Source organism: Choloepus didactylus, chromosome 18 (genome assembly GCF_015220235.1).
Source record: "Choloepus didactylus isolate mChoDid1 chromosome 18, mChoDid1.pri, whole genome shotgun sequence".
Lineage (NCBI taxonomy): Eukaryota > Metazoa > Chordata > Mammalia > Pilosa > Megalonychidae > Choloepus > Choloepus didactylus.
The window spans coordinates 68,945,881-68,972,512 of NC_051324.1; the positions used below are offsets into that span (position 1 = coordinate 68,945,881).

At 42.2% G+C, this 26,632-nt stretch overlaps 2 protein-coding genes across 8 annotated transcripts in view; one reads left to right on the forward strand and one right to left on the reverse strand.

The window, feature by feature from the left end:
• On the reverse strand, positions 1-26,046 carry CD300LF (CD300 molecule like family member f). Of its 7 annotated transcripts, none has more exons than XM_037808663.1 (7): positions 25,845-26,046; positions 8,392-8,721; positions 7,017-7,128; positions 3,473-3,585; positions 1,820-1,842; positions 1,353-1,499; positions 1-878 (listed from the first exon to the last, which is right to left on the reverse strand). In XM_037808663.1, the coding sequence occupies exons 1-7, from the start codon at positions 25,885-25,887 to the stop codon at positions 723-725; spliced, it is 924 nt and encodes a 307-aa protein (XP_037664591.1). In that variant the 5' UTR covers positions 25,888-26,046; the 3' UTR covers positions 1-722. The 7 variants fall into 7 exon arrangements, with proteins under 7 accessions (XP_037664591.1, XP_037664594.1, XP_037664596.1 ...); XM_037808666.1 differs by having other exon boundaries at positions 3,473-3,514; positions 25,845-26,021; XM_037808668.1 differs by having other exon boundaries at positions 3,473-3,514; positions 7,017-7,074; positions 25,845-26,020.
• Positions 1-26,632, forward strand: part of RAB37 (RAB37, member RAS oncogene family) — a 69,880-nt gene that overhangs the window by 18,446 nt on the left and 24,802 nt on the right. The gene's annotated exons all lie outside the window — the stretch shown is intronic.

Consider the following 26,632-nt stretch of genomic DNA (forward strand, 5'->3'; position numbering starts at 1 on the left):
TGGCTTAAAATAACACAACTTTATTCTTCTATAGTTCTGGAGGCCAGAAGTCCAAAATCAGATTCACTGGGCTAAAGTCAAAGTGTTGGCAGGGCTGCTTCCCCCCGGAGGCTCCAGGGAGAATCCATTCCTGGTCTTTTCTGGCTTCTCCAGGCTGCAGCACTCCTTGGCTCATGGCTGCATCACTCCCATCTCCGTGTCTGCCTTCTCTTTTGACCTCTTTGCCTCCCTCTTATAAGTACTCCCAAGATTCCATTTAGGGCCCACCTAGAAAATCTCCCCACCCCAAGATCCTTAACTTAATATTTTCTAAGTCACTTTCCCTATATGAGGGACTGCCCACAGGTTCCGGGGATTGGGACGTGGCTACCTTGGCAGAGAGGACATTATTCAGCTCCCCATACATGGTCAGCAATAAATAAGGTTAACTACTATTATTCATATTATTGTTTTTCCCACGGCAGCCCCAGAGCATCCCTCCAGCTCCCTCCCAAGCTGGGTGGGAGAAGAAGGGAGGAGGACAGCCCCCTGTTCTAACTGCCAGAAGCCCCCTGAGTCGAGGTCCTAAGCCCGAGCCAGAGCCGGGCTGATTCCGACTGGACCCGGCAGAGGTCTCCGTCATCGTCGGTCCTGGTGAGGGGCTGGGGGCAGAAGGCAGACGAGGCAGGAACGTGTGAGCCACAGCTCCGGGTGAGGTATGAGCGGGGGGCCTGGTGCACAGGCTATTGCCCCCTGATGGTGCTGTACTCAGTGGCCTCCTCATGGGGCCCTGCGGGATCATGGGCCAGGAGGGGGCCCGTATTGCCGTAGGTTGGGTCTTGGTTCATGGCATCCAAGGCCAGGGAGGCGTAGGAAATGTCCTCCTTTGGGAAGGGAGCCTGCAGGGGAGATGGTGCAGGATCAGAGAGGCAGGCAGGAGACGGCCCCATGGGGTAGAGGGGTCCTGGGTTGAGGCTGTGGGACCTAGAGGGTCCCAGACAGACCCACCCCTCAGGGACTAGCTCTCCAGCTCCCCCTCCTTGCACCCACCTGCCCCCCAAACACATTGAGCATCAGCCTTAGCGGAAGGGCCTCTGCCTTAACTCGGCCACCAGTTAAGCACCCTTGGCCTGGCACCACGGGCCACTTGGCACCCTGGTCTCCCTGGTCCAGTGCAAGGACCATGTTTGCACAGCCTCTGTGTGCCTGGCACCTGCGACATGGACACTTGGGAAAGGTCCTTGGGCAAATGTTTCAACCACCGTGGCTTTGCCTGTCTCCTGCTCTCCTCAGCTGTGCCCCAAAGGGAGGGAGAAAGTCCACCCTAAAGGATGCCCATGGCCGGCTCTGGCAGCCCCCACCAAGGGCCGTACCATGGTGATGTATTCCACTTCCGACCCGGCAGCCAGGGTGCAGGAGGACCTCCCGGAGCTCTTTGTCCGGGTGGGGACCTTGGAGGCTCCCGTCCGCTGCAGGCTCAGGTTGGTGTAACAGAGGCCGTCCTCCGGGGGCTGGGGCACCTGGGAGAGCAAACACAGGACCGGAAAGCACAAGACTCCCCTGGGGGCACAGATGCCTCTGCCGTTGAGGGCTCGGGCCTCCCTGCCCTCCTAGGTCCCCTTTCCCGGTTCCCTCTGCGCCCCCACTTCCCAGGCTGTCCGCCCGCCCCTCCCAGCTGTCCAACCGTCTGGCTGCTTCCAGCTCCCCACCCCGGTCCTCCCGGGCAGGGGGCCTGGCCATATGGACACTACTCATCCCCGTGCCCCCAGGAGATGGGGAATGAGGAAAGACGGAAAGGAGCCGCTTGGTCTCTCCAGCCTGACCTCAGGGACCCTCTTACCTGCTCTGAGGACATCCCAGCAGCTAAAAGACAAAAACAAGCCAGTTAGAAACCCCAGCCCCGAGACTCCCAGGGACTTCCAGGTCTGGAGAAGAGGAATGCGTAAGAAAATTGGTGAACCAAGCTCCAATCCCAGGGATAGGAGACCTGATCCTAAGTGGCGCCCATGTGACCTGGGCCACTTAACCTCTCTGGGCTACCATTTCTCCTCCTGAAAAGTAAGGAGCCTTCACCCCACCTGCTCCCCACATCATAGAATATGCGATCAGTTGATGGAGCAGCCCTGCCAGCCTTCAGCTCCTCTGGGATTAAGTTTCCTTCCGTGCAAGCCCAGGCTCAGCCAGTAACTTCTGCCAAAGTTCTGCCGGTAACTCCACTGTCCCTCCAACTGACTCATCCTTTGGGAGTCAACTCAGAGTCCTACCTACCTTCCCCAGCCACCCAGGTGGTCCAAAAATCCCTCCCTCCCCAGCTCCCATGGCACTTGACTTGTTCTGTCTTGTTGCCTTCACTCCACTAACTAATGCTGGTTAGTCTTCAGGGAGGCTGTGAGCCGCTGGGTGGCTGGGATGTCCTTTCTTTGCATCCCCAGGGTTTGGCTGTGCCTGGCACATAGTGCTCAATCAGAAAAGTCCTCCGCAGAGGCAGTGGACTTCTCCAAGCTGCCCTCCCGGTGGACTGCGTGAGCTGGGTCAGCAAGGGTGAGCCAGTTTTGAAGTGGTTGCTGGTTCCTGTATTTCTTTGTCTCCTCTGGTCCTTCCCCTACCACCCTCAAAGCCCCCTGCTTTAGGGACAACAAAGAAACAAGAGGTTTTCCCTCCTGATTTTTAGATACCAAGGACAACAGAATATTTAGAACTTAGGTCACGGACATTGCATTTGGGAGAAGAAGTGATGCATAAGCCAGGCTCCGTCTTCCAGAATAAAAGACTCCCAGGCTGTGGGGAGGGAGCAGAGCCGGAGAGAGCCCCACAGAGCTGAGACACCAGTCGGTTCTGAGAGTGTGAGAGTCTGACAGCTGTGAGATTATGGAAGTGAGGCCAAACAGGAAAAGGTTTGGTTGAGGCCAGACCCTGTGGTTTCAAAGTGCAGGTTCGTGAGCCAGGAGGCTCTTCCTCAAGAAGCAAGTAGTTCAGCCTGAGAAATGACTGGAGCAGAAGAAGGAGCAAAAGTAGAGGCCACAGTCAATCTTTTTGATCAAACCCAGAGTGTGTGTGCACCCAGTGTATGTGCATGTGCCACATGTGTGTGTGTGTGTGCACGTCTCCTTGTCCCATGTCAGCCCTGTACCTCCTTGGCAATCACACAGATTCTACTCGAGTGCACGGGTACCCTGGACTGGTCTGCCTGCCTGAGACAACTGCCACTTCTAGATCAAAGAGCCAAAAGGAGAAAATGAGAAGGAGGCAGGTGAGAGAGAAGAGACGCAATGACGTGCAATTCAAGCAGCTAGTGCCAAAACCTCGGGGCTCACCTACAAGCTCTGGGCTCTCCCTCACCCCGTGGTCTGCCTGCTGCCAGCAACTTATGGGGCAGTGTCCCTTCCAGACCCTGTGGGTAATCCCTTGGACCAGATGGCTCCTGGGTGACAATGCCAGCCCCACACACATCCACCCAATCCAGCCCCGGCCCAGCTCAACCAGGCCCTCTCACCTTTCTTCTGTCGCTTCAATGTCCTCCAAACCAGGAGTGAGGCTGCCACCAAAAGAAGCAGAAACACGGAAAAGATGAGGGGAAGGAGGATGCTGAGGTCCAAGATGTCACGCCTAGAAGAAGAGGAGGAGGGCCCTGCACTCAGGCTCACCTCCCACCTGGTAGCAGGGGGGTAGGGGGGTGGCATACACCTTATGACCTGCAGGTCTGTGGTTTCCAGACTGGGAACCCCTACTCCTGGGGTGCCCTCAGCGAAGGTAAAAAAGGAGAGAAGGCTGCCAAAGACAGCTTCACTGTGTCTAGAAGCCTAACAGAAGATGTAGGGCAACAGGCTCCTCATGGGTCTCCCTGCTTCTACACTCACCCTCTTGTGATAGTAGCCAGAGGGATCCTTTTAACCAAAAGTCATAGCAGGTCGCTCCTCTGCTCAAACCCTTCAGTGGCCCCCATTACACCCCATGAAGAAACCCAAGGCTGACCACTCTACTCCAGCCACACTGGCCTTCCTGCTGCCCCTCCAATATTCTAGGCTCTCACCTCAGGATCTTCATTCCAGCTGCTCTTTCCTCCCAGAACCTGCTCCCTGCACATCTCTGCTTAGCTCCCTCCCTCACCTCAATTTTTGCTCAAGAATCAGTCTCTCAATGGGGCCCACCCAGATCACCCTATTTTACTCTGCAACCTACACTCTCAATTACTTGAACCCTGCTCTGCTTTTTCTTTCCTTGCCATAGCATTTATCACCTCCTACTGTAGATGATTTGCTACAAATTCATTATGCTTGTTGTCTGTATATCTCTTTCTAAAATGTAAGCTGTATGAAGGCAGGGATCTTTGTTTGCTCTGTTCATTAATGTCTTCCAGTATGAAACATAATGTTGAATGAATTTATCCTCCATGCAACTGCTTTGTCTAACCAAAACGCCCAAATTAACTTTGGGCTGTAATATCAATCTTTTCCTCTCAGCTGGCTCTTTCCTATGGGTGTTTGAACCTTCTCCAGTCCCTCCCTGGAACCCACATCCCCCCATCCCCACCATCATCCTACTCCCTTTTCCCCTTTACAGCCAACTTCCATCAAAGATATGTCTCTACTCCTTACCCATGTGCTCCCCTCCTCTTCACTCCTCAAAATGAAGTCTGGCCTCTGTCCCTTCACTCCACTGTAAATATTCTCACCAAGGGCACCGGTTAGCTATCTGGGGATAAACCCAATGGATATATCCAGTCCTCATCTTGCTTCATCTCCCTGAGACCCTATTGGCCAAACCTCGTCTTGGAAGTTATTTCTTTGCATTCAAGACACAGCCTGTCCTACATTCCCACCTCCTTCTCTGGCCACTCCTTCTTGATCTTCTTTGTAGGTTACTCTTCTTCTAAACATCCTGAGAATGGGCTCCTTTGGGATCTACACTTCACCTTTGTTCTACTTCTCCCATATCTTCCCAATCATTCCATCTTGCTGCCAATGCTTCCCAGATCTGTGTCTCCAGCACAGACTATCCTCTGAGCTTCAGACCCAGGTATCTAATTACCTCATGGACACCTCCATCTGGCTGGGCCCTAAGCATTTAAAACTCATCACCTTTCTCTCAAAACCTGCTCTCCATATGCTCTGTTTCTCGTGCAATAGATCTTTCTTTCACTTTGTACCCAGGCTAGAAATATAGGAGTCAATTTTGACTCACCCTCCTCTCCTTCCCCACAGCCTATCAATTAGTAATCCATTGTACCACTATTAAGTCTTGTAAGTTTGGTAATTTGGCCACTGCGTTCAAATCCTACTGCCACCACCCAAAACTATCACCTCTTGCTTAAACTATAGAGATGGCCTCCTTACCCATCTCCCTCCCTCCGGATTTTCCTCCACCCAATCCACTCTTCACACTGCAGCAAAAACTCCTTGGTTTATAACCCTTCAATGGTTCCTCATCATCTTCTGGGTAAAGTCCACACTACTTGATCCAAAGTGCAAGGTCCTGCTAACTCTCCAGCCTCATTTCTCATCATTCCTCTGAGACCAGAAGGGGAAAACTCACAATTTATGCTCCATCACAGTGAACAGCTTTAAATTCCTCAAATTCTGGGCCTTTGCACATACTGTTCACCCAAACTGGAATCACCTTTTCCTTCCACTCCTCTTCAACCTCTTGCTCCCCATTTCACCCAGCAATCTCTGACTCACCCTTTCACTCTTGGCTTGGACCTCACCTCCTCCAGGAAATGTCCCCTGACCTGCTCTGTCTGACTTAGGTCTCTTCTAACCTTCCTGGATTTGCCCCATCTCTATGATTATCACTCCCATATTCTCTTATTTGCTTGACCACCTTGCCTCCTGTCTGTAATTTCTTTGAGAGTAAGGACTGTCTCTTCTTCATCTCTGTATTCATAGAAATTTCTAGTATAAATTCATCAATCAATTGTATCAACTCTATGTGGTTATATTAATTATCTCTAAATTGTAAGTTCCTCGAGGGCAGGACCAGGTATGAGTGGATGCTTAATAATTTTTTGTTGAATAAATAAATGATCCTTCTAATCATAGGCTCTAATTGGTATTTACGTATGGCTTTGAACAATAAAATGAAGAAATTCCTTAGCAAACACTTATTAAAACCAGTTTGGTAGAAAAAAACTTTCAAAACAGAGGGCAAATAGGAAAGGGGAAATGAGTGGAGTCCCTGGTGGTAGAAAAAAAATTGGGGGTCCGCCTATAGAGATTTTGTGGGGAGGACTCAGCAATAAGAGACCTTGGTAGATGCAGTAACAAAATCAAGAAAAGTAAGAAGTGGGAAATGAAAAGGGAACCCTCAGCTTCTAGAAAGCCCCATGTGCCCCCTACTGAGGAAGCAAACTGAGGCTCAGTTTCTTCCTTTGTAAAATGGGAACATTCACATCTGCCCTTTCTTCCTCACACAGTTGTCATAGGCAGGGTCAAAGAAAGCAAAATAATGGGAAAGAAAGTCCTCTGTGAGCTGTCAGGGGCCTTAGAGGTGTGAGGAACTATCAGTATTACTGTCTGTGCCAAAATGGCCATTACAGCTAGTAGGGGAAACAGAACTTCCCAGAGCCCCCCTTCGCCTCCCAGAAGTTGGACCAAAAGCCAACCCTGTATCCCCACCAGCCTCAGGCTCACACCCACACTGTCATATCTGACTGCCTGCTTGTCTTTCTCCCATACTGGGCTCTGACCTCCCAGGGCGGGTGACAGGGTGGGGGTGGGGGGGAGGCATGTCTCATGTACCCAGAGCCCAGCACAGGGCCTGCCACATAGACATTAACTCAGTAAGAATGAATGAATCAACCAACCAACCAACAAACCTACAAACTGCAGTCAGCTCCAAGATGGAGGATCTGCAGGGGCTAACAGGACATTGTGTGGCCTGAGAGCCAGTGGGAAGGTCGGGAAGCATCCTCACCCTCTCAAAGGAGCCTGAGGGCTGGAGGCCAAGCTCTGGCTGGGACCTGGGACTGCAAAGCATTCCCCCATTGGAAGAGTTGGGACAAGTGGGACACAGGGGACAACAGATCGGAGGGGGCTTACCTGCCATTGGAGCGGGGACTGCTCAGAGTTGGGGAGCCTGTCGTCTCTTCTGGGGCAGCTGGTGATGTAAACGTGTTGGTGGTGGAGGCGGTAGTCCACAATGCAGTTGGTGCTTGGCACACAAAGCAGATCACATACCACTCTGCCTGCTGGCCCATCCCAGCCCTGCACACGGCTCAGCCTGGGGGTGTGGGGGAGCAGACTGCCCCGGCCTGAGGAGCCTGGAGCAGCGCTATGGGGAGGGGGTGCAGCCTGAACCTCTCATGCCTCCCTGACCTCTTAGAGACTCAAGAGCCTCAGGGGCAAATAGGGGAGGTCACAGGTTGAGGGAAGGTTTTAATCCAGCCCTGAGAGGGTGGAGGGAGCCCAGGAAGAGCCTCAGGACAAGGGCAGCTGGAGTTCAGCTGAACCTGACTCCTGCTCCTTGTGACAGTGCCTCCCCCGATGCTTCCCCATGGTCTTCTTTATCCAGCAAGGAAAGGGGCATATCCCCTAGATGTGTGACTTCTAAGGTCAGGGCCAGTCCTAAACAAAATCTTAATATACAAAAAAAGTCTTTATTTGGAGCAAGTTACTAAGCATCTAAGATGGGGATGCAACCTCTCAGGAATGTTGTGACTATTAAATAAGACCATGTGCCTACTGTGCTTTGCACGTTGCAACATGCCCCATAGGTTCCAGGTGTGGTGGGGGGCCCTGTTGACTCTGGCATGAGAGCCCCACGAGCCCCTGCCATGTGTCTGGGGATCAGCAGAAGCAGAGCCCAACAGATAAACTCCTTCAAACCAAGGCATGGGGACCTCTGTGCTGGCCCTCCCAGGAGTGTTTCATCCTAGAAGGACTTAGGAAGAGAATATCGTTAAGCCCAAACACATAAATGACTCATGGTGGGATTTCAGGCACCAGGAGAGCAGCCATTTGACTGGTGGGGGTGAAGGGGGGCTTTCCAGACCTTAGGAATTAGATCTCAACAACTTAAGCATGCTGAGCCTCTGTCTCCCCCAGGGTTGGATACAGAATGGGGGTAGGAGCAAAGGCTGTGGAGTCCCAGGCCAGAACTCCACAGAGCAGAGCACACTTGGGCTCCAGAATACCAGGAAAGCTTTGCCAAGGATTGGGGTCACTTTGGTTCATGAACTGGAATGAAGGACCATCTCTATGGGCAAGAGACCCAGACTGTAAGCTGTGCAGAGTAAACAATGTATCCAGAAAGGCTTTCTCCCATCCTGGAAGAGGCCCTGGATGAGAAGCACTGGCCCTCCCCATCCCAAGCAGCCAGTCGGGGTTCTATGAGACTCCAGGACTTGACCACTCTCTGGCCTGCTGACAGTTCTGTCACACAAGAAGGACCTCAAGGGCCAGAATCCACTCTTACCTGGGTCAACGGTCACTTCAGCTTGGTCCCCAAGGTCAAATCCAGCTCGCGCAATCCCACACCAGTAAATGTCAGCATCTTTTCCACTGAGACTCTCCATGGTCACGGTGAATGTGTGACTTTTATGGTTGTCTCTGATGGATATGTGGCCCTTCTTCACCTCTTCCTCCGTTCCTGTGGTTATGATGAGGATTTTGCAGGAACCCCAATCAGCTCCTCGACACCACCACTTCTTGTAGGTCTCCCACCCTGAGTCATAGTGACACTGCAGGGTCACCGAACCCCTCTCTGGGCCGCTCACTCTCTTTGGACCCAGGATGGAGAAACAGTCTGGAAAACACAAATCGATGTACCTGTCACCTCCCACCCAAAGGGCAGGGCCACAGCCTCCTGCATGAAGCTCCCAAATCCAGGTGGCTCATGAGTTGAATAACAGTCAAGGAAAGAATACACCTTCCATGAGACAGACCTTTTATCCTCCAAAATTCCACTGGGTCAAAGCCACCAGGAAAATCACTGAAGAACAAAACTACAGATCTCAGAAGAAACAACATGTTGACACTGAACAATAATAGCTTCCTATAATTCACCTCTTTCTCTCCAGTATGGCCAATATAATCTTTGTATTTCAAGGGATGTCCTTTGGCAACCATCTTTTTGTGTCTACTTGTCTGGTGGGGAGGAAATGCTTGAAGACCCCATTTCCACGGAAGAGTAATTACTGTTGACTCTTTGTGCCAATGACCTTGGGAGGTCCCGCTGAAGCATCCATATCAGAGGCTACGGAGAGGCCGTGCCTCGGGTCTGGAAGGAATGCCTTTGAAAGTGACCGGAATAGTGAGGCCAACTCATCTCCATGTGTTATGGAATCCATATCACACAGATCCCCTTTTTTCAATTAAACTAGTGTGAATTCCATTTCCAAACTTCCTAACAAAAGCAAACTTTCATGATAAAAGCAAGCAAAGCTTAGGTATAAACAGAGCACGACCTCTGCCCTGCTCTCTTGTGTCCTGTAAGACTTCTACAAAATCTAATGGAGTTGATTTGAGTGCGAGTTAAAGAATGAGCCACATGGCATGCCTTATTAGCTCTTCTCCTCAAACTGCTGCAGGATGTTTCTCTGCATGATATTTTTAGCCTAGTTTTTACTGAAGGCAATCAGAGCAATGGAAATACCTTAAATGAGACCTCTGCCCACAAACTATTCAACCAAGTGAAAGGCAGATCCATTTACAGAATGGATAGATTCTGACAATTAATGTACTGGCCATAAACCAATATTTTCATTGTTGAGACATAGGTTTGAAATGGAACTAGAAGCATGTTGGAGCACTTGAAGGAGCCCTGGGAGCAATTCATGTTGGGGGAGAGAGAACGTAGCCTTTCATGTACCAAGAGATAATCAAGGTCCTGGCTAAGGGGAAGGGCTGTGCCTAGCAGTTTTGGTTTGATTCCTGGCTCAAGCACTTACAAATTGGGTGAAGTTGGGCAAGTTAACCTCTCTGTGCCTCCATTTTCTACAAAAATGGGGATAAGGGCAGCACCTACCTCTATATTATTATATTATGTTTCTTTATTATTTTTGTGATCAGTATTGCCCCTGGACAAATGAAAGCTTTAGACTGTACCAGAATCTCTTGCAAAGCCAGAGTTCAAAGCGGTCCAACAATTTCACCGCCAATCAACAGAGCTGCACTAACAGATGAATGTCTGCTATGAACAGACATGGAGCCACACACTTGAATCTGTTTTCTGTGACATCTGAGGGGAACTAAGAAAACTACACACACACCCTTCTGAAGAAAGATGAGTTCTTAAGTCTTCTTTTGTGAACTATGAAAAAGTTTCTGCACATCAAAGGAAAAGACCACATTAAGCTAAATATTCAAAGATAAAATGCATCTGAAATTACTTTGGGAAATAAAAAATACATCTGAAAATTTACAGAAAATAGAATTGAGATTGAGTGGAAGAAAAGTAAAAATAACCTGATCCAATTAAAGATAACATAAAAAACACAGACACTCACAAAATAACAAAAATGAAAACACTGCATATCAAAACTTACGTGGCATGGCCAAAACTGCATTCAAAAGTAAATTCTTGGGGAAAATTTGGCAGTTCCAAAAAAAGCTAAACATAGAGTTACCTACCATATGACCCGGCAATTCCACTCCTGGGTATGTACTCAAGAGAACTGAAAACATATGTCCACACAAAAACTTGTACATGGATGTTCGTAGCATCAATATTCATGATAGCCAATAAGTGGAAACAACCCAAATGTTCATCAGCTGATGAATGGATAAACAAAATACCACATATCCATACAATGGAATATTATTCAGCCATAAAAAGGAATGAAGTACTATTAGATGTTGCAACATAGACAAACCTTGAAAACTTTATGCTAAGTGAAAGAAGCCAGACACATAAGACCACACATTGTAAGATTCCATTTATACTAAATAACCAGAATAGGCAAATCCAGAGAGAAAGAAAGTAGATTAGTGGATGCCAGGGGCTGGGGGAAGGGGAGAATGGTGACTGTAAATGAGCATGAAGTCTCTAGGTTTCTTTTAAAAGTGATGAAAATGTTCTGCAATTAGATAGAGATGACAGTTGCATAAGTCTGTGAATATAGTAAAAGCCACTGAAGTATACAGTTTAAAATAGTGGGTGTTATGGTATGTGGATTATATCTCAATTTTTTAAAATGGGGAAAAAGGTAAATTCTCAGATTAAAACATGCATTAATTAATTTTAGAAAGGAAGAAACTTATCAAGTTTTTAAACAACACACTGGGGAAAAAAATAAGTAGTAAACCCAAGGAAATAAGAAGAATAAAATTATATAAATGAGAAAATAATAATTTAGAAAATAAAAACAGCAATATTAACCTACTACGTCTTGAAACTGGTTCATTGAAGCAAAAAGGAAGACGGAGGAGGGATGGAAGGGAAGAAGGAAGAGGGGAGAAGAAGTGGGAAGAGAAGCAACAATAAAATGGAAAATTTGTAGCACATGTAATCAATAAAACTAAAACATAGCACGTGTAATCAAAATGAGTTTATCACAATAGAAATGAAAATTTTTCATTATAAAAGGATACTTTATAATTGCAGAACTTTGCATTAATATATACTCAATAAAATAGAAGATTAAAAAATACAGGATAACTTTCTGGGAAAAACAAACCAACCAATTAAATTAATTCAAAAAAAAAATACCTAAATAGACCAATAATCACAGAAAACAATTAATGTTATCAAAGAATTTGTACCAATAAAGGCTCTGTTTCCAGACAGTTTTACCAATAGCTTTTTAAGATTCTAAAGAAACAAAGATTCCTTTGCTATATTTACTTTCTGATTCCATGGCATAAAAAGTTGGCTATCTTCCAAATTCATTTTGTGAAACACATCTCTAACATCAAACCTTGACAAAGGTAGCACAAAGAAAATTATAGTAAAGAACCTTACCCATGAATATAGATCTGGAGATGGGCAGTGACGGTCAGACTCAGGCAGCAGATTGGGGTGTTTTGTGGCCCATGCTTTATTACACCTGTTGTTCTTGTTTTTGTTACTAATTAATACAGTGTTTAAAAATTGAGAAGTTACCCACAAAAACCAGATTTCTGGTTTTTCTTAGAAAATGAAAAGATCTGAAATCACAGAACCCACTTCTTGCATGAGGACAATGGACTAAAGTGGAATAAGGGCTATGTCTTTGGAAGAGTCCTTTGCTCTCTCAATTACCATCGCCCTTGCTACTCCCCCAGTGTCTCTCTGATACTGAGACTTACTATCAGTTTCCATTTTTCATCATTCTTGAAGTTGTTTTTCCTGCAGTAAAAAGAAGCATTTCTCTGCATCCTAAATCTTTCAAAGTGAGAAAGTGAAAGTTTTAAGAAGATCATAATATCTTCCTGGACTTTGTAGGAGGCTAAATTTGCAACCCTTGATATAGGTAAAAGTTCTAAATCTCACATATATCTATATTTTTGAAATGCAATGGAATATTTGAAGAATACACTATGTCAAGTAGGTTTTCTGTCTGAAATTCAAAAATGATTTAACATTAGAATATCTATTAATATAATGTATTTTATCACTATTTATTCATTGAATAAATATTTTTAAGTGCCTATGATGTGCCAGGAATTGTGCTAAGAGTTAGGAATCAATGGTGAGCAAAACAGAAATTGTCCCGACACTTATGTAGCTTACCATATACAAAAATACATCACAGTGAATAGCTTTTTAAAAGGAACTTATTAATTTCAAAACTTGCAAAGACGCAGCCTGGCTTCAAATCATCTGGTATCCCAGAATACTTCAAACTTAAATTAGCACTGTCATAATTGCTAATGCCCCCAGGCTTCAGGCAGAAGCAAAAGAAAATCTTTGCCCAAAAAAGATAACATCATCTTCATCCTGAAATTATTTTTACAAACAATATTTCCAAATATGTAATAAAAGAACACAATGAAAGAACCAAGAACACAAGGTGATAGACAATATGAGAACAAACTAGCAGAAACAATAGAAATAGAATCAACACAGGGAGACTCTAAAGATTCCATGTATCAGTCACAGATTGCAAACATTGTTGAAAGAAATAAACTCTTGCTTTAAAACTTTGGCAAGGAACTAATAATCATGATTAGTGAAATAGCAAATATGGAAAAAGAAACAAATAGATGTTTTACAGCTGGAAAAAACACAATAATCTAAATTAAGAACTTGATAAACAGGATTAACAACAGATTAGACCTGGAAGATAGGTCAGAAGAAAGTTTCCAGATTGATGTACTGAAAGATAAAAGAATGTAAAATATATATGAGAAGGTAAAAGAAACAGAAGCTACAGTGAGAAGGTCTAAGATGTATTTATTTGGAAGCAGAGAAAGGGAATAATGCAGAAATAATATATAAAGAGGTAATGACTGAGAATGTTTCAAAATACATTCATCTGTAGATTGAAGTCAAAATAAACAAACAAAAAATCTCAAACAAGAAAAAATAAATTGTTCTAGTTTGCTAATGCTGCCAGAATGCAAAACACCAGGAATGGATTGGCTTTTATAAAGGGGGTTTATTTGTTTACACAGTTATAGTCTTAAGGCCATAAAGTGTCCAAGGTAACACAACAGCAATCAAGTCCCTTCTCTGGAGGATGGCCAATGGTGTCTGGAAAATCTCTGTTAGCTGGGAAGGCACGTGGCTGGCGTCTGCTCCAAAGTTCTGGTTTCAAAATGGCTTTCTCCCAGGACATTCCTCTCTAGGCTGCAATTCCTCAGAAATGTCACTCTTAGTTGCACTTGGGATATTTGTCCTCTCTCAGCTTCTCTGGAGCAAGAGTCTGCTTTCAATGGCCATCTTCAAACTGTCTCTCATCTGCAGCTCCTGTGCTTTCTTCAAAGTGTCCCTCTTGGCTATAGCAAACTTGCTCCTTCTGTCAGATCTTATATAGTGCACCAGTAATTTAATTCAGAGCCACCCAGTGGGCGGGCCAAAACCTCCATGGAAATTATCCAATCAGAGTCATCACCCACAGTTGGGTAGGGCGCATCTCCATGGAAACACTCAAAGAATTACAATCTAATTAACACTGACAGGTCTGCCCACACAAGATTACATCAAAGATAAAGGTGTTTGGGGGACATAATACATTCAAACTGGCATACAAATCCACACCAAAACATATCACAGTTAAAATGGGAAAAAAAGACAGAGAAAATCTTAAAAATTGGCAGGAAAAAAAAGAGATGAATTCCATTCAAAGGAGCAAAAATTAAATGACAGCTTACTTTCCAACAATAGTGGAGACTAGAACACAATGGAAGGATATCTTCAATGTGTTGAAGTAAAATAACTGCCAATCTTGAATTCTAAGCTCTGAAAAAATAACTTTCAAGGATGAAGGTGAAATAAAGTGAAACAATAACTGACAGTCTCTCCAGCAGACATTCATTTAATGAAATTTTAAGCTATTCTTCATGCAGAAGGAAAATTATCCAAGACGGATGTTGTGAGAAGCAAGAAGGAATATACAGTAACAAAAGTGGTAAATAAGATTAAATTAAAATTATTATTGACAGTTTTAAAACAAACGTAATAATATACTTGGGGATTTAAAAACACACATGGAGGATAAAATGATATGATACCTTGAACTTCCTTCAAAATAATCCAGTAGCAGCAGCATGGGTGGAGAGTTGGAAGATAGATTGAAAGAGTGGCCATGAGTTGATGGGATTGTTTTAGCTAGGTGATGGGCACATGATGGTTCATTGTACAACCTTCTCTGCTTTTGTATGGATTTGTAATAGTCCCACTTTTTAAAAGTAATAAAATATATAGAGAAAAAAATTAAAATATTTTGGCATAAGCATATAAATTGAAGGGGCAAATGGAGATAATGTGTTCTAAGGTCCTTGAATTGCCAAGCAGGAAGATAAAAGTATAAATCTATATTAAGACTTAGAGAATTCAAGGAAGCTTGTGACTATCTCTGCAGTAATCACGACAAGAAGAGTAAGAGAGTATATGTTCTAATTTGCTAAGTTGCTGAAAGCAAATACCATACAATGGGTTGGCTTTTAACAATGAGAGTTTACAGTTAGAGTCTGGGAAAATGCCCACATCAAGGCATAATCAAGGCAATGCTTTCTTCCCGAAGACCAACTTCCAGCAATCCTTGACTTCTCTGCCTCATAGCAAGGCACATGGTGGCATCTGCTAGTCTCTCCTTTCTCTTTCATTTTCATTGCTTTCAGCTTCTTGCTTCCATGGCTTTCTCATTTCTTCTGAATTTCATTCTCTTATAAAGGACTCCAGTAAGAGGATTAAGACCCACCCTAAGTGAGGTGGGTCACATCTTAAGATTCTACTCACCAAAACTTCCTACTTGCAAGGGGTCCACATCCACAGGAATGGATTAACTTTAAGAATATACTTTTCTAGGGTACATACAGCTTCAAACCATCACATAAATTAACAAATTTATATAAATAAATTCCAAATTAACAAAAGGGAGAAAATATAATACTGAAATAATTAACCAGTCAAAAAAGGCAAGAGAGGAGAAAGAAAGGAACATAGGAAAGGCAGGACAGATAGAAAACACATGAAAAAATGGTTGCTTTAAGCCCAAATACATCAGTAATCTTATTAAATATAAATGAAATAAATGTCCTATGTAAAATACAAAGATTTTCTGACTGGATTTTTTTTAATGATTTACTGGTTTTAAGAGATACATTTTAAACATAAGGATGAAGAAAGGTTGAAAGTATAAATGTGAGAAAAGATAAACTATGCAAATGATAACCAAAGAAAGCCCAAAAATCTATTAATTTCAAATAAAACAGACTTTAAGGCCAAAGCCTTACAAGTATTAAAGAAAATTACATCATAGTGATAAAAGTTTCAATTCAAAAGAAAGACATAAAAATTCAAATTTGTAGGTACCTAATAACATGCCCTCAAAAATAGAAACTGACAGGCCTATAACGAGAAAGAGATAATCCAAAACCACAGTGGGAGATTGAACATCTCTTTCATTAATTGTAAAACAATCAGGCAAAATATCAGTAAAGATATAAAAAACATAAAGAATTAAGTTAACAAATTTGACCTAATGGACACACAGAATGCTGAATCCAGCAAATTAAAAAGAAACACATTTTTAAAATATATATATATATATATATATATATATATATTTTAATTGAGATTGTTCACATACCACACAACTATCCAAAGATCTAAAGTGTACAATCAATTGCCCATGGTACCATCATACAGCTCTGCATCCATTAGCACAATTAATTTTTTTCAATTTTTAGAAAATTTTCATTACTCCAGAAAAGAAATAAAGACAAAAAAAGGAAACTCAAATCCTCCCATACCCCTAACCACCCCCCCTCCATTATTGATTCATAGTATTGGTATAGTACATTTGTTACTGTTGATGAAAGAATGTTAAAATACTACTAACTATAGTATATGGTTTGCAATAGGTATATATCTTTTTCCTATATGTCCCTCTATTATTAACTTCTAGCTATAGTGTCATACATTTGTTATTTGTAGAGATATCAGAGACATTGTCCACCACAAGATTCACTGTTTTATACATCCCCATCTTTTAACCTCCAACTTTCCTTCTAGTGACATACGTTGACTCTGAGCTTACCCTTTCCACCATCTTACACACCTTTCAGCACTGTTAGTTATTCTCACAACATGCTACCCCTGTCCATTTCCAAATGTTTAAGTTCACGCTAGTTGAACTTCTGCTCATAATAAGCAACAGTTCCCCATTCTTTAGCCTCATTCTATATCCTGGTAACTTATATTTCATGTCTATGAGTTTACATATTATAATTAGTTCATATCAGTGAGACCCTGCAATATTTGCCTGTATGTGTCTGTCTTATTTCACTTATTTCACTGCCCTCAAGCTTTCTTCATCAACCCATTTCTTTTAAGATGGTTTTGTTCATATACCATACATTCCGTCCTCAATCACTGGTTCCCTGTGTAGTCACGTATTTATGTATTCACCACCATCGCCACTGTCTATATAAGGACATCTCCACTTCTTCCACAAAGAAGGAGGAAGAGTCAAAGAAGGCAGAGAGACAAAAGAAAAAGAAAAGAGAAAAAGACAGAAGAAAACAACAACAATAAAAAAAAACATGATAGCTAGAAAGCAACAAAAGAAAAGATAGCATTAATCTAAAGTGGAAGAAAGAGTCAGACAACATCACCAATGCCAGGAGTCCCATACCCTTCCCCATCCCCACCGCCATATGCATTTAGCTTTGGTATATTGCCTTTGTTATATTAAAGGAAGCATAATACAATGTTTCCATTAATTATAGTCTCTAGTTTGCATTGATTGTATTTTCCCCCCAGAAACACATTTTTTAAAAGCACCCAGAAAACGTTTACAAAACTTGACCATTTAAAAGACCTGCCATACATCAGAACTTCATTCCTTTTAACAGCTGAATAATACTCCATTGTATGTATGTACCACATTTTGTTTATCCATTCACCCATCGACAGACACTTGGGTTATTTCCACATTTTGGTTATTTGAATAATGCTGCTGTCAACACTGGTGTACAAATATCTGTTTCATTCTCTACTTTCAATTCTTTGAGGTATATACCAAGAAGTGGGATTGCTGGGTTATAAAGCATTCTATTTTCAACTTTCTGAGAAACCACCAAACTGTGGTTAAAATGGGAAATTGAGTGCTGTAGATTTTTTACTACTATAAAAAGTTTAAAATTTAAAAAAGACCTGCCATTTAATAGGTCTCCACAAATTTCTAAGGCTTTAAATCATTGAATATATTCTCAGCATACAATTCAATTAAGGTAGAAATAAATAACAAAAGCATAACTAGAAAACTCTTACGTGTTTAGAAATTAATAAATATACTTTAAATAAGCCATGAGTGATGACGAATGCCACAATAAAAATTAGAAAATATTTTTAACTAAATCAAAACTTATGGGATGTAGCTTAAAAAGGTAAAACAGGTTGTGTTCATAGAAAATTCTAAAGAATACACAATTAATACTAGAATTAAAAAATGAATTTCGTGAGGTTGTCAGATATAAGGTCAAAATGCAAAAAAAAAAATTGTATTTCTATATAACAGCAAAAACTAGAAAATGAAATAAAAATCAATAGCATTTATAATAAATACTTAGACATTTATTTAATGAAAGATGTGCAAAACTTCTACATTGAAAACTACAAAACACTTCCAAAAGATATTAAAGAAGACCTGATAATTGGGAAATTATCATATATTGGATGACTCATTATTGTTAAGATGTCCATTCTCCCCTCAAATGATCTATAGATTCAACATAATTCTAATCAAAACCTCAGCAGAGTTTTCTGTAGTAACTGACATTCTGATACTAAAATGTACATGGAAATGCAAGGAACCTAGAAAAGGAAATAGTCTTAGCGGAAAAAAAGTTGAAAGACTTACATAATCTGATTTCAAGACCCACTGTAAGGCTATAGTAAGCAAAACAGTGTGCAATTGGCATAAGGAGAGACAAACAGATGAATGGAATAGAATGGTAAATCCATAAATAAACTGACATATTTGCTTTAGGACAAAGGAACAAAAGCAATTTGATGAAGAAAAGAGAATCTTTTCAACAAATGGTGCTGAACAACTGGATATGCATATGGAAGAAAAAGAACCTCAATTCCTACCTTACATTTTACAGAAAAATTAACTTGACATGGATCACAGACTTAAATTTAAAAGCTAAAACCACACAGCTTCTAGAAGAACATGTGCAGAATATTTTTGCAATCTTGAGGTAGAAAAAGATTTCTTAGACAAGACGAAGAAAGCACTAACCATAAAAGAAAAAACTGATAAACTGGGTGTCATCAAAATTTTAAAAACTTCCATTCACCAAAAGATATTGTTTAGAAAATGACTATGCTAGTTACAGAATGGAAAAAATATATACACATATGTGTATCCGAAATCGGACTTACGACCAGAATACATAAAGTACTCCAACTCAATAATAAAAAGAATACAGCCCAATTTTTAAAAATATAAAATACACTCTACAAAGGAAGATATTCAAATGGCTAAAATTAAGAAGACTGACAACCTCAAAGCTGGAGAGAATGCAATGCGACCAGAACTTTCATACATGACCAGTGGAAGTGTAAAATGATATAATCGCTTTGGAAGACTGGAAAGCTGTTTCTTGGTTTCTTATAAAGTTAAACATGCCTCTTTCTTATGACCTAGTAATTCCACTTTCAGGTGTTTATTAAGAGAAATGAAAACAAATGTCTACAAAAAGACATGTACAGGAATTTTTTTAACAGTTTGATTCGCAATAAGGAAAAATTGGAAATAACTCAAATGTCCTTCAGTAGAATGAATAAACAAATAGTGGCATATTCATAGCAACAGTATACCACAGAAAATAAGAAGGAATAAATTACTGAAACACACAACAACTTGGATGAATCTCAAAAGCAGGCTGATTGAAAGAGATACACAGAAGAGCATACTTTATGATCCCATTTATGTGAAGTTGTAGAACATGCAAAATTAACCTACAGTGATAGAAATCACAACAGTGATTGCATGGTGGAAGGAAAAGAGTGAGTGGAAAAGGTACCAAGGAAATTTCTGGGTGACAGAAATGTTCTGTATCTTGACAGGGGTGTGGTTACAAGATATACGCATTTGTCAAAACTCAGAGATCTGTACACTTAAGATATAAACATTTCATTAAATGTAAATTATACCTCAATTTAAAGAATCTTGTGAGATGCACGTGAAGTTGGGCTTAAGGACATTTTATAACTTTAAATGCATATATTAGAAAAGAAAAAAGGGAATAAATTTAATAAGCTAAATGTCTATCTCAAAAGTGAGAAAAAAGAACAGGAGAAGGGGGAGAAAGTCAAAGAAGGAAATAATGAAGATAAGACAATAATAAATGAAGTAGGGAACAAACATAATAGAGAAGATCAACAAAGCCAAAAGTCAGTTCCTTAAAAAGTAACTGGCAAGGCAGTTCATAATGGAAAAAAAGTAGGTACAAATTGTCAGTATCAGAAATGGAAAGGGGGCATCACTACAGTCCCTACACATTTAAAAAGATAATAAAAGTATATCTAAATAACTTTATACCAATAAATTTGACATTTTAGATGAAATGGATAAATATCTAGAAAAAAAGAATAGAGTATATTAAAATTAGCACAAAAAGAAATAGAAAACCTGAATAGACCTGTAACTATTTAAATAAATAAAATCCATTATTATAAACCTCCCCGAAAGAAAACTCTGGGCCTATACTGCTTCAATGGAGACATCTACCAAACATTTAAAGGAGAAATAAAGTCTTTCTTACACAAAAAATTATGAGACTATCATAATCTTGATTCCAAAACCTGACAAGGGCAGTACAAAAAAAAGAATATTACAGGCAAATATCACTCATAATCGATCACAAATGTAAAGGTCTGAAACAAAAAAAAATCAGCAAACTGAGTCCAGCAATATATAAAAAGGATAATCCATTATCACCAAATTGGGTTTATGCCAAGAATGCAAAATTGGAAAATCAATATTAGATTTTCTAGTAAAAACACTTAATAGAAAATCAATAAGTATAGTATGCCACATTAACTGAATAAAGGAGAAAAAGCATATGATCATTGCAGTCAATTCAGAAGGAATTATTTGATAAAATTCAACAACCATTCATGATTAAAAAAAAAAACTCTTAGTAGAATAAGAATAGGATTTTCTCTATCTGATAAAGATTACCTATCAAAAAAACAGCAATACCACACTTAATGTGAAACATTGGTATTCACTTTCAAATAATTTTTTAACCTGTACATTGAGGTTTTATGCACTTTTCCATACTGTTATTTTCTACAATTAAAAAAATTAAATCACGCAAGAAAGAGTCACTGAATTTGACTATGTACAACTTAACATTTGAACGTGCCAATAAAGAAGATTGAAAAGGCAAAGCGTGGGAGAAATATTCAGAATGAATTATGCAAAAACGGATTACGATCCTTTCTCTTTATAAAGACTGCCATACAGGGAAAAACAGAAGATCCCATTTGAAATATTGATAAGTGATGAGAAGAAGCAAGCCCCAAAGAGGAAATTCAGAGGGGTAATAAAATGTGAAATATTAATCTAAATGAATTAAAAAAAAAATTTTTTTTAAAAAGGCTGTTTGTCATATGTCAAATTGACAGAATTTTTATTGCTAACATATTGCTGGTATGGATGAAAATGGGCACGGTGGGATACTGCTGGTAGGAATTTAATTGGTTCAACCATTACAGAAAGCAGTGTGGCAACATATATCAAAAATATTCAAACCCTTTGCTCCACTAATGATATTTTTAGGATTTGGTCCTCAGGAAACAACTGGAGCCTAATACAAATTTGTGGACAAAGATTCATTACAGAATTATCCATAAGAGTAAAATTAAGGAAAACAAGGTTAACCTCCATTAATCGGGGAAATAATTACATAGACAATGAAATACATTGCTGACGCTGACAATTATGCTTAAAATATTTAACAATGTGGAAAATCTTTGTACTAAGTGAAAAACAGAGTTTTTAAAAATCATGTATATGATATACCCTCAAGTAATATTTTTAAATATGCATAGAAAAACAGATTGAAAGGACACAAGACAAGAAGTAACAATTTAATGCCTTAATCCAATAAGATCTCATGGGTGAAAGGGTTGTTTGGGGTTTTTTCCTAATTCTTCCATTTTTTTCTGTACTTTCCAAAATGTCTATAATGAGCATTTATTACATTCAAAATCAGAGGAGGAAAAAATAGTGAACACCTGGACAGCACTGTCCAATGACACAGACAGCAGAATGATGGCTCTGGAAAATGCACACCTCGTAAGCCCAGGAACCTGGGAATATGTTACTTTGTCTGGCAAAAGGGATTTTGCAGATGTGATTAAGTTAAGCTCTTGAGATGGGGAGAGTATCCTAGAGAGTATCCAGGTGAGTCCAGTGTAACCACAAAGGTCCTTATAAGAGGGAGGCTTTTAAGAAGAAGATGTGGCAATGGAGGCAGAGGTTGAGGAGATGTGGGGCCACAAGCCAGGGAATGCAGGCAGCCTCCAGAAGCTGGAAGAGCCCAGGAAGGGGATTCTCCCCTAGAACCTCCAGAAGGAATGCAGCCCTGCTGCTGACCCACTTTAGACTTCTGACTTCCAGAACGGTAAGGTAATAAATTTGTGTTGTGCTAATTCCCACTAAGTTTGTGGTTATTTATGACAGCAGCAGTAAGAAACGAATACTGCTGGCCCTTCAATTCCCAATTCCAGCTCACCTCCTTATCTACTCCTGAGCATTAGGTCTTGGGCTCGTCCTTGGAACCACCCGCTCCACTCCTCCTCCAGCCCCCTCAGAGCACCGCTCCTGTGTCTGAAGCCACTGTCTGTGAGAGACTAGATTGTAACCCATCTTTAGCCCATAACAGGACTTCAATAGCTTGCCCTGCAAGGCAGCACATCTGGGGTCCCCCCATCTCAGCCACCACTCATGGTGGGGCTTAATTTAGACAAGGCAGTTAAATTTTTCTTTGAAAAAGAGGGTAATTAAAAACCTCTTCATTTCCACAGAAGACTGAGAAAACGAATGCTATAAAGCTCAGTAGGAACGTTCAGCTTGACATTTCTTGTTGTGTACTTTGAAACAATGAACCCTTCAGAAGAGGGAAGCAGTGCTGCTTAAATGTGCTACTTATGACTGGAAGTTCTGTGGGTAGGAGCTGGGGAGGGTTCTATGAAGGTTCAGGCTGGTGACCAGGGGTTGTCAGCTCACAGCTGTGCCTGCTAGCTGCAGACAGATCCCCCAGGCTGTCTCAATCACCCCCAAACTACTCCCCCACCCAACACGCACACCCCAACAGGCTCATGTCTACTCACCACCGAGTGCCCTCATTTCCAGACGTTGGAACAAAGCTGTCCTTTATATGAATTCCCTGCATGGCCATTTGGTCTTATAACAACTCTGCACCCAGAGCCGGTCTTCTCCATTGCTATGCCAAAAATCCAGGTGAAGCTCCATGTCCCACTCCCAGCTCAACCCTGTCCAGGCTTGAGGTCTGGACAAGTCACCTTTCTGCCATGAGACTTCTTCCCCAGAGAGAGGATAACATCCTCCTGACTTGCCCCACCAGCTGTTGTGAAGCATGTGACAGAGCCACACTGACCTTTCTGTTCCTCAAACATGTCAAGGCCAGGCTCATTTCTTCTCAGAACCTTTGCCTGGCTGTCCCCGTTCCCCTCACCCTAAGTGCCTATTTCCTTCTCGTCTTCCAGGTCTCGGCTCAAATGTCTCCTCTTCAGGGGAACCGTCTCAGTCCACCCAGTCTAAAGCTTCACCACCCACTTGGGTCCCACTACATCATACCATCTTGTTCTAATTTCCGCACAGTACATACCACTCTTGGAAATCATCTTTTTTATTTCTGTGGCTGATGGAATGAATGACCACCTCAAGCCATAAGAGCTGCCCAGTTGCCCACCCTCTTTCAGAGCCTCAGATGCACACTTGTGTCAAACGCTACCCAGAAACGTCTCTCAGGAGAATTCAACAGCTTCCCAATTCTTCTCTCTCCTCTCCAGTTAACTTTTATTGAGATCTAATTCACATAGCATACAATTCACCCTTTTAAAGGGTACAATTCAGTGGTTTTTTGTGTATTCACAACTTATGCAACCATAACCTATATTGAATTCCATTTCATCAACCCACAATGAAATCCCGTACCCTTTAGCAGTTACTGGCCATTCCCCCCAGACCCTGGCAACCACTAATCTACTTTCTGTCTCCATGGATTTACCTATTCTGATCATTTCATATGAATGGGATCATACCATTTACAGCTTTTAGTGTCTAATTTCTTTTGCTTAGCATCATGTTTTCAGTGTTGATCCATGTGGTAGCATATATCAGTACTTCATTCCTTTTCATGCCTGAATGATATTCCATTGTATGGATAGACCACATTTTGTTTATCCATTCATCTGATGATGGACATTTGGGTTGTTTTCACTTTTTGGCTCTTATGAATAATGCAGCTAAGTATATCAGTGTACAAGTATTTGTGGGGACTTGTGTTCTCAGTTCTCTTGGATAAATACCCAGGAGTGGAAATGCTGGATCTTATGGTAACTGTATTTAACAGTTTGAGACACTACCAAACTGTTTTCCAAAGTGACTGAACCATTTCACATTCCCATCAGCAGTGTATGTCCTCTCCAATTATTTTCAAGTCTCTATCGTTCAATTCTATGAAAGTAGAAAGAGAAGGACTTTGGCGGTGATTTTGCAGAAATCACATACTTTCTTCTCTATTAGATACATTTGTTCATTCAATAGCACTTACTGAGTGTCTAATCAGTACCTGGTACAGTTATAGACACAAAATCCCTGCCCTGCAAAGCTTACGTTCTCTTGGGGTAGGACAGACAATGGAGAAAAATAATGTAGAGGGGTGCTATTGTAAATAGGACCCTCAGTGAGAAGCAAAGACATGGAGAATGAGAGGACCTGGCCGCTGGGGCTCACTGGGGAATAACATTCTGGGCAGAGAGAACAGAAAGTGCAAAGACCCTGAGGGAGGAGTGTACCTAGCACATTCAAAGAACAACCAAAAAAATGGTGTGGCTGAAGCAGGTTGAGTCAGAAGGGAGACGGGCTGGAGGGGAGCCCAGAGAGGTGATTCGGTGGGGGCAACAGATTGCCAGCAGTGTGTAGCCTCTGTGAAGATTCTGGGTTTTGTGTTGGAGGGGAAGTCATTGGGGTATTTTGACAACGGGACAGATGGGACCTGACTTAACATTCTTTGAAAATCATTATGGGATGTGACAGACAGAGATGGATGGCCCCCAGGTTTTGTCTGAGCACCCAGAAAGAAGAAGTTATCATACACAGAGATGGGAAGGCAAGGGAAGGCATGAGCTCAAAGGGGAAGACTGGGGCTTTGTTGGAAATGTCTAGCAGACATTGAGTGGAGATGTGGAGTGAGTAGACAGTGAATATAAGAGTCTGGAGTCTAGGGAGATGCCCAGGCTATGATATAAAATTGGAGTTCATCTGCATGGAGAAGGTGTTTAAAGCCGAGAAAGCAGTTGAGGTCAACAAGGGAGTGACTCTAGACAGAGAAGAGAAGCAGCTCAAGAGCTCCAACATTTAGAGGTTAAAGAAATTCCCTTCATTTTTCATCAAAATGGTATCCATCAACTTAAAGCTTATAGCAACACTCTCTCTGTCCACATCTCACCTCTCCTTTTCCCTTTGTCCTTTCCAAGCTCACCTCCTCTTGGTCTTTTTTGGTCCCTCAGCAACTTCGATTGTTTCCTTCAACCCCAAATGCCTCGAATCACCTGTCCTTCCTTGCCTGGAAAACTCCTTATTTCTTTCCTTCAAAGCCCCCTCTTCCTTTGTCTCCTCCCCAGAGCCTTCCCTTGCCCTTAACACATTCTCATATCTGACAATCCAGGAGCGGGGATTTGCCAGCTCTCCTGAGAAACTGGAGTTCCTCCTCTTTTCCCGGACCACTGAGCCTGTCAGTCTGTTCATCTTGTACTATCAGCCCCAGTGTGGTCAGGAATCATGCCCTGCTCTGAGTTCATTCTGAGAGCCATGCTCAGTATTTCCACAGTGGCAATTGTAGGCACTGAACTTGGGTGAGTGCGTGAGTGAACAGAACAGAACACACAGGCGTATCACCTTATTTGGAGGAACTACTTAGAAGCTGGGTTCTTGCCAGGCCCCCTCCTTCCTCTGCCAGCCCCCTCATCCTGCTGGGTAAGTTCTTCCCGTGAACGCAGACCCAGGCCCCACTCACCTGAAAGCCGGAAGAGGGTGGTCAAGAGCAGCAGCAGGTACATTTTTTCTTCACACGGGTCCCCCGTGTTGAGCCTTGACAGCAAGAGCTAACTATGAACTCAACTCCTTCATCTTCCAACTCTTCTGCTTTCTCTTACTCTTGCTCTTGTACTTCCTCCTTCAGTCACTTCCCACAAATGAATAAAACTAAAAGAGGAAGGAGGGGGAAATGGTGAAATGTCAAAGCAGTTAGCAATACAAGAAGTCCAGAGTTATCATGAATAAGTGTTTGAGAAACACCTCCATGTCTGGAGCTGAGGTGGTTCCTCTAGAAAGAAATCTTCACGGTCCCTTCCCTGCCTTGTGGAAATTGCCCACACAGACCCACTGGGTCGGGCCAGCTCTTGTCCAATCCTCCTCCCTAGGTGGGAGGGCTGGGGCAGGGAAGCCCAGAAGCTCAGGAGTTCAACAGGATTGAGTGGGACTTGGGGCCAAAGTTGGAAACCCAGAGGAGAGTTTCTAGACCAGAGACTAGAATGAGGGAGTGAGGAGGCAGAGGGGGTATCAAAACCCAGAGTACAAACAGAGGGGCTCAGAGAGTAAGGAGATGCTAGCAGGGAACTCCTGGTCCAATGGGCAAGAGGGGCAGCTGGCCTGCGAACATTCTGGAAACTCTTACTGTCATGCCCCAGTCCACCAGGGCGGAGCCTCCACAAACTTGTCGATTGCAATGGGGCCCCACTCTGATGAAACCCAGCTCACTGGTCATGACTAACAGTCTGCTGCCCCACTCCCAGCCCATCGCTG

Coding starts and splice junctions, on each gene's coding strand:
- CD300LF (XM_037808663.1), bottom strand. CDS start 25,887: ATGTACCTGCTGCTGCTCTTGACCACCCTCTTCCGGCTTTCAG. Junction 7,129..8,391: donor TGAAGTGACCGTTGACCCAG/GTAAGAGTGGAT, acceptor TTGTGTGCCAAG/CACCAACTGCATTGTGGACT. Junction 1,843..3,472: donor ATTGAAGCGACAGAAGAAAG/GTGAGAGGGCCT, acceptor TTTGTCTTTTAG/CTGCTGGGATGTCCTCAGAG.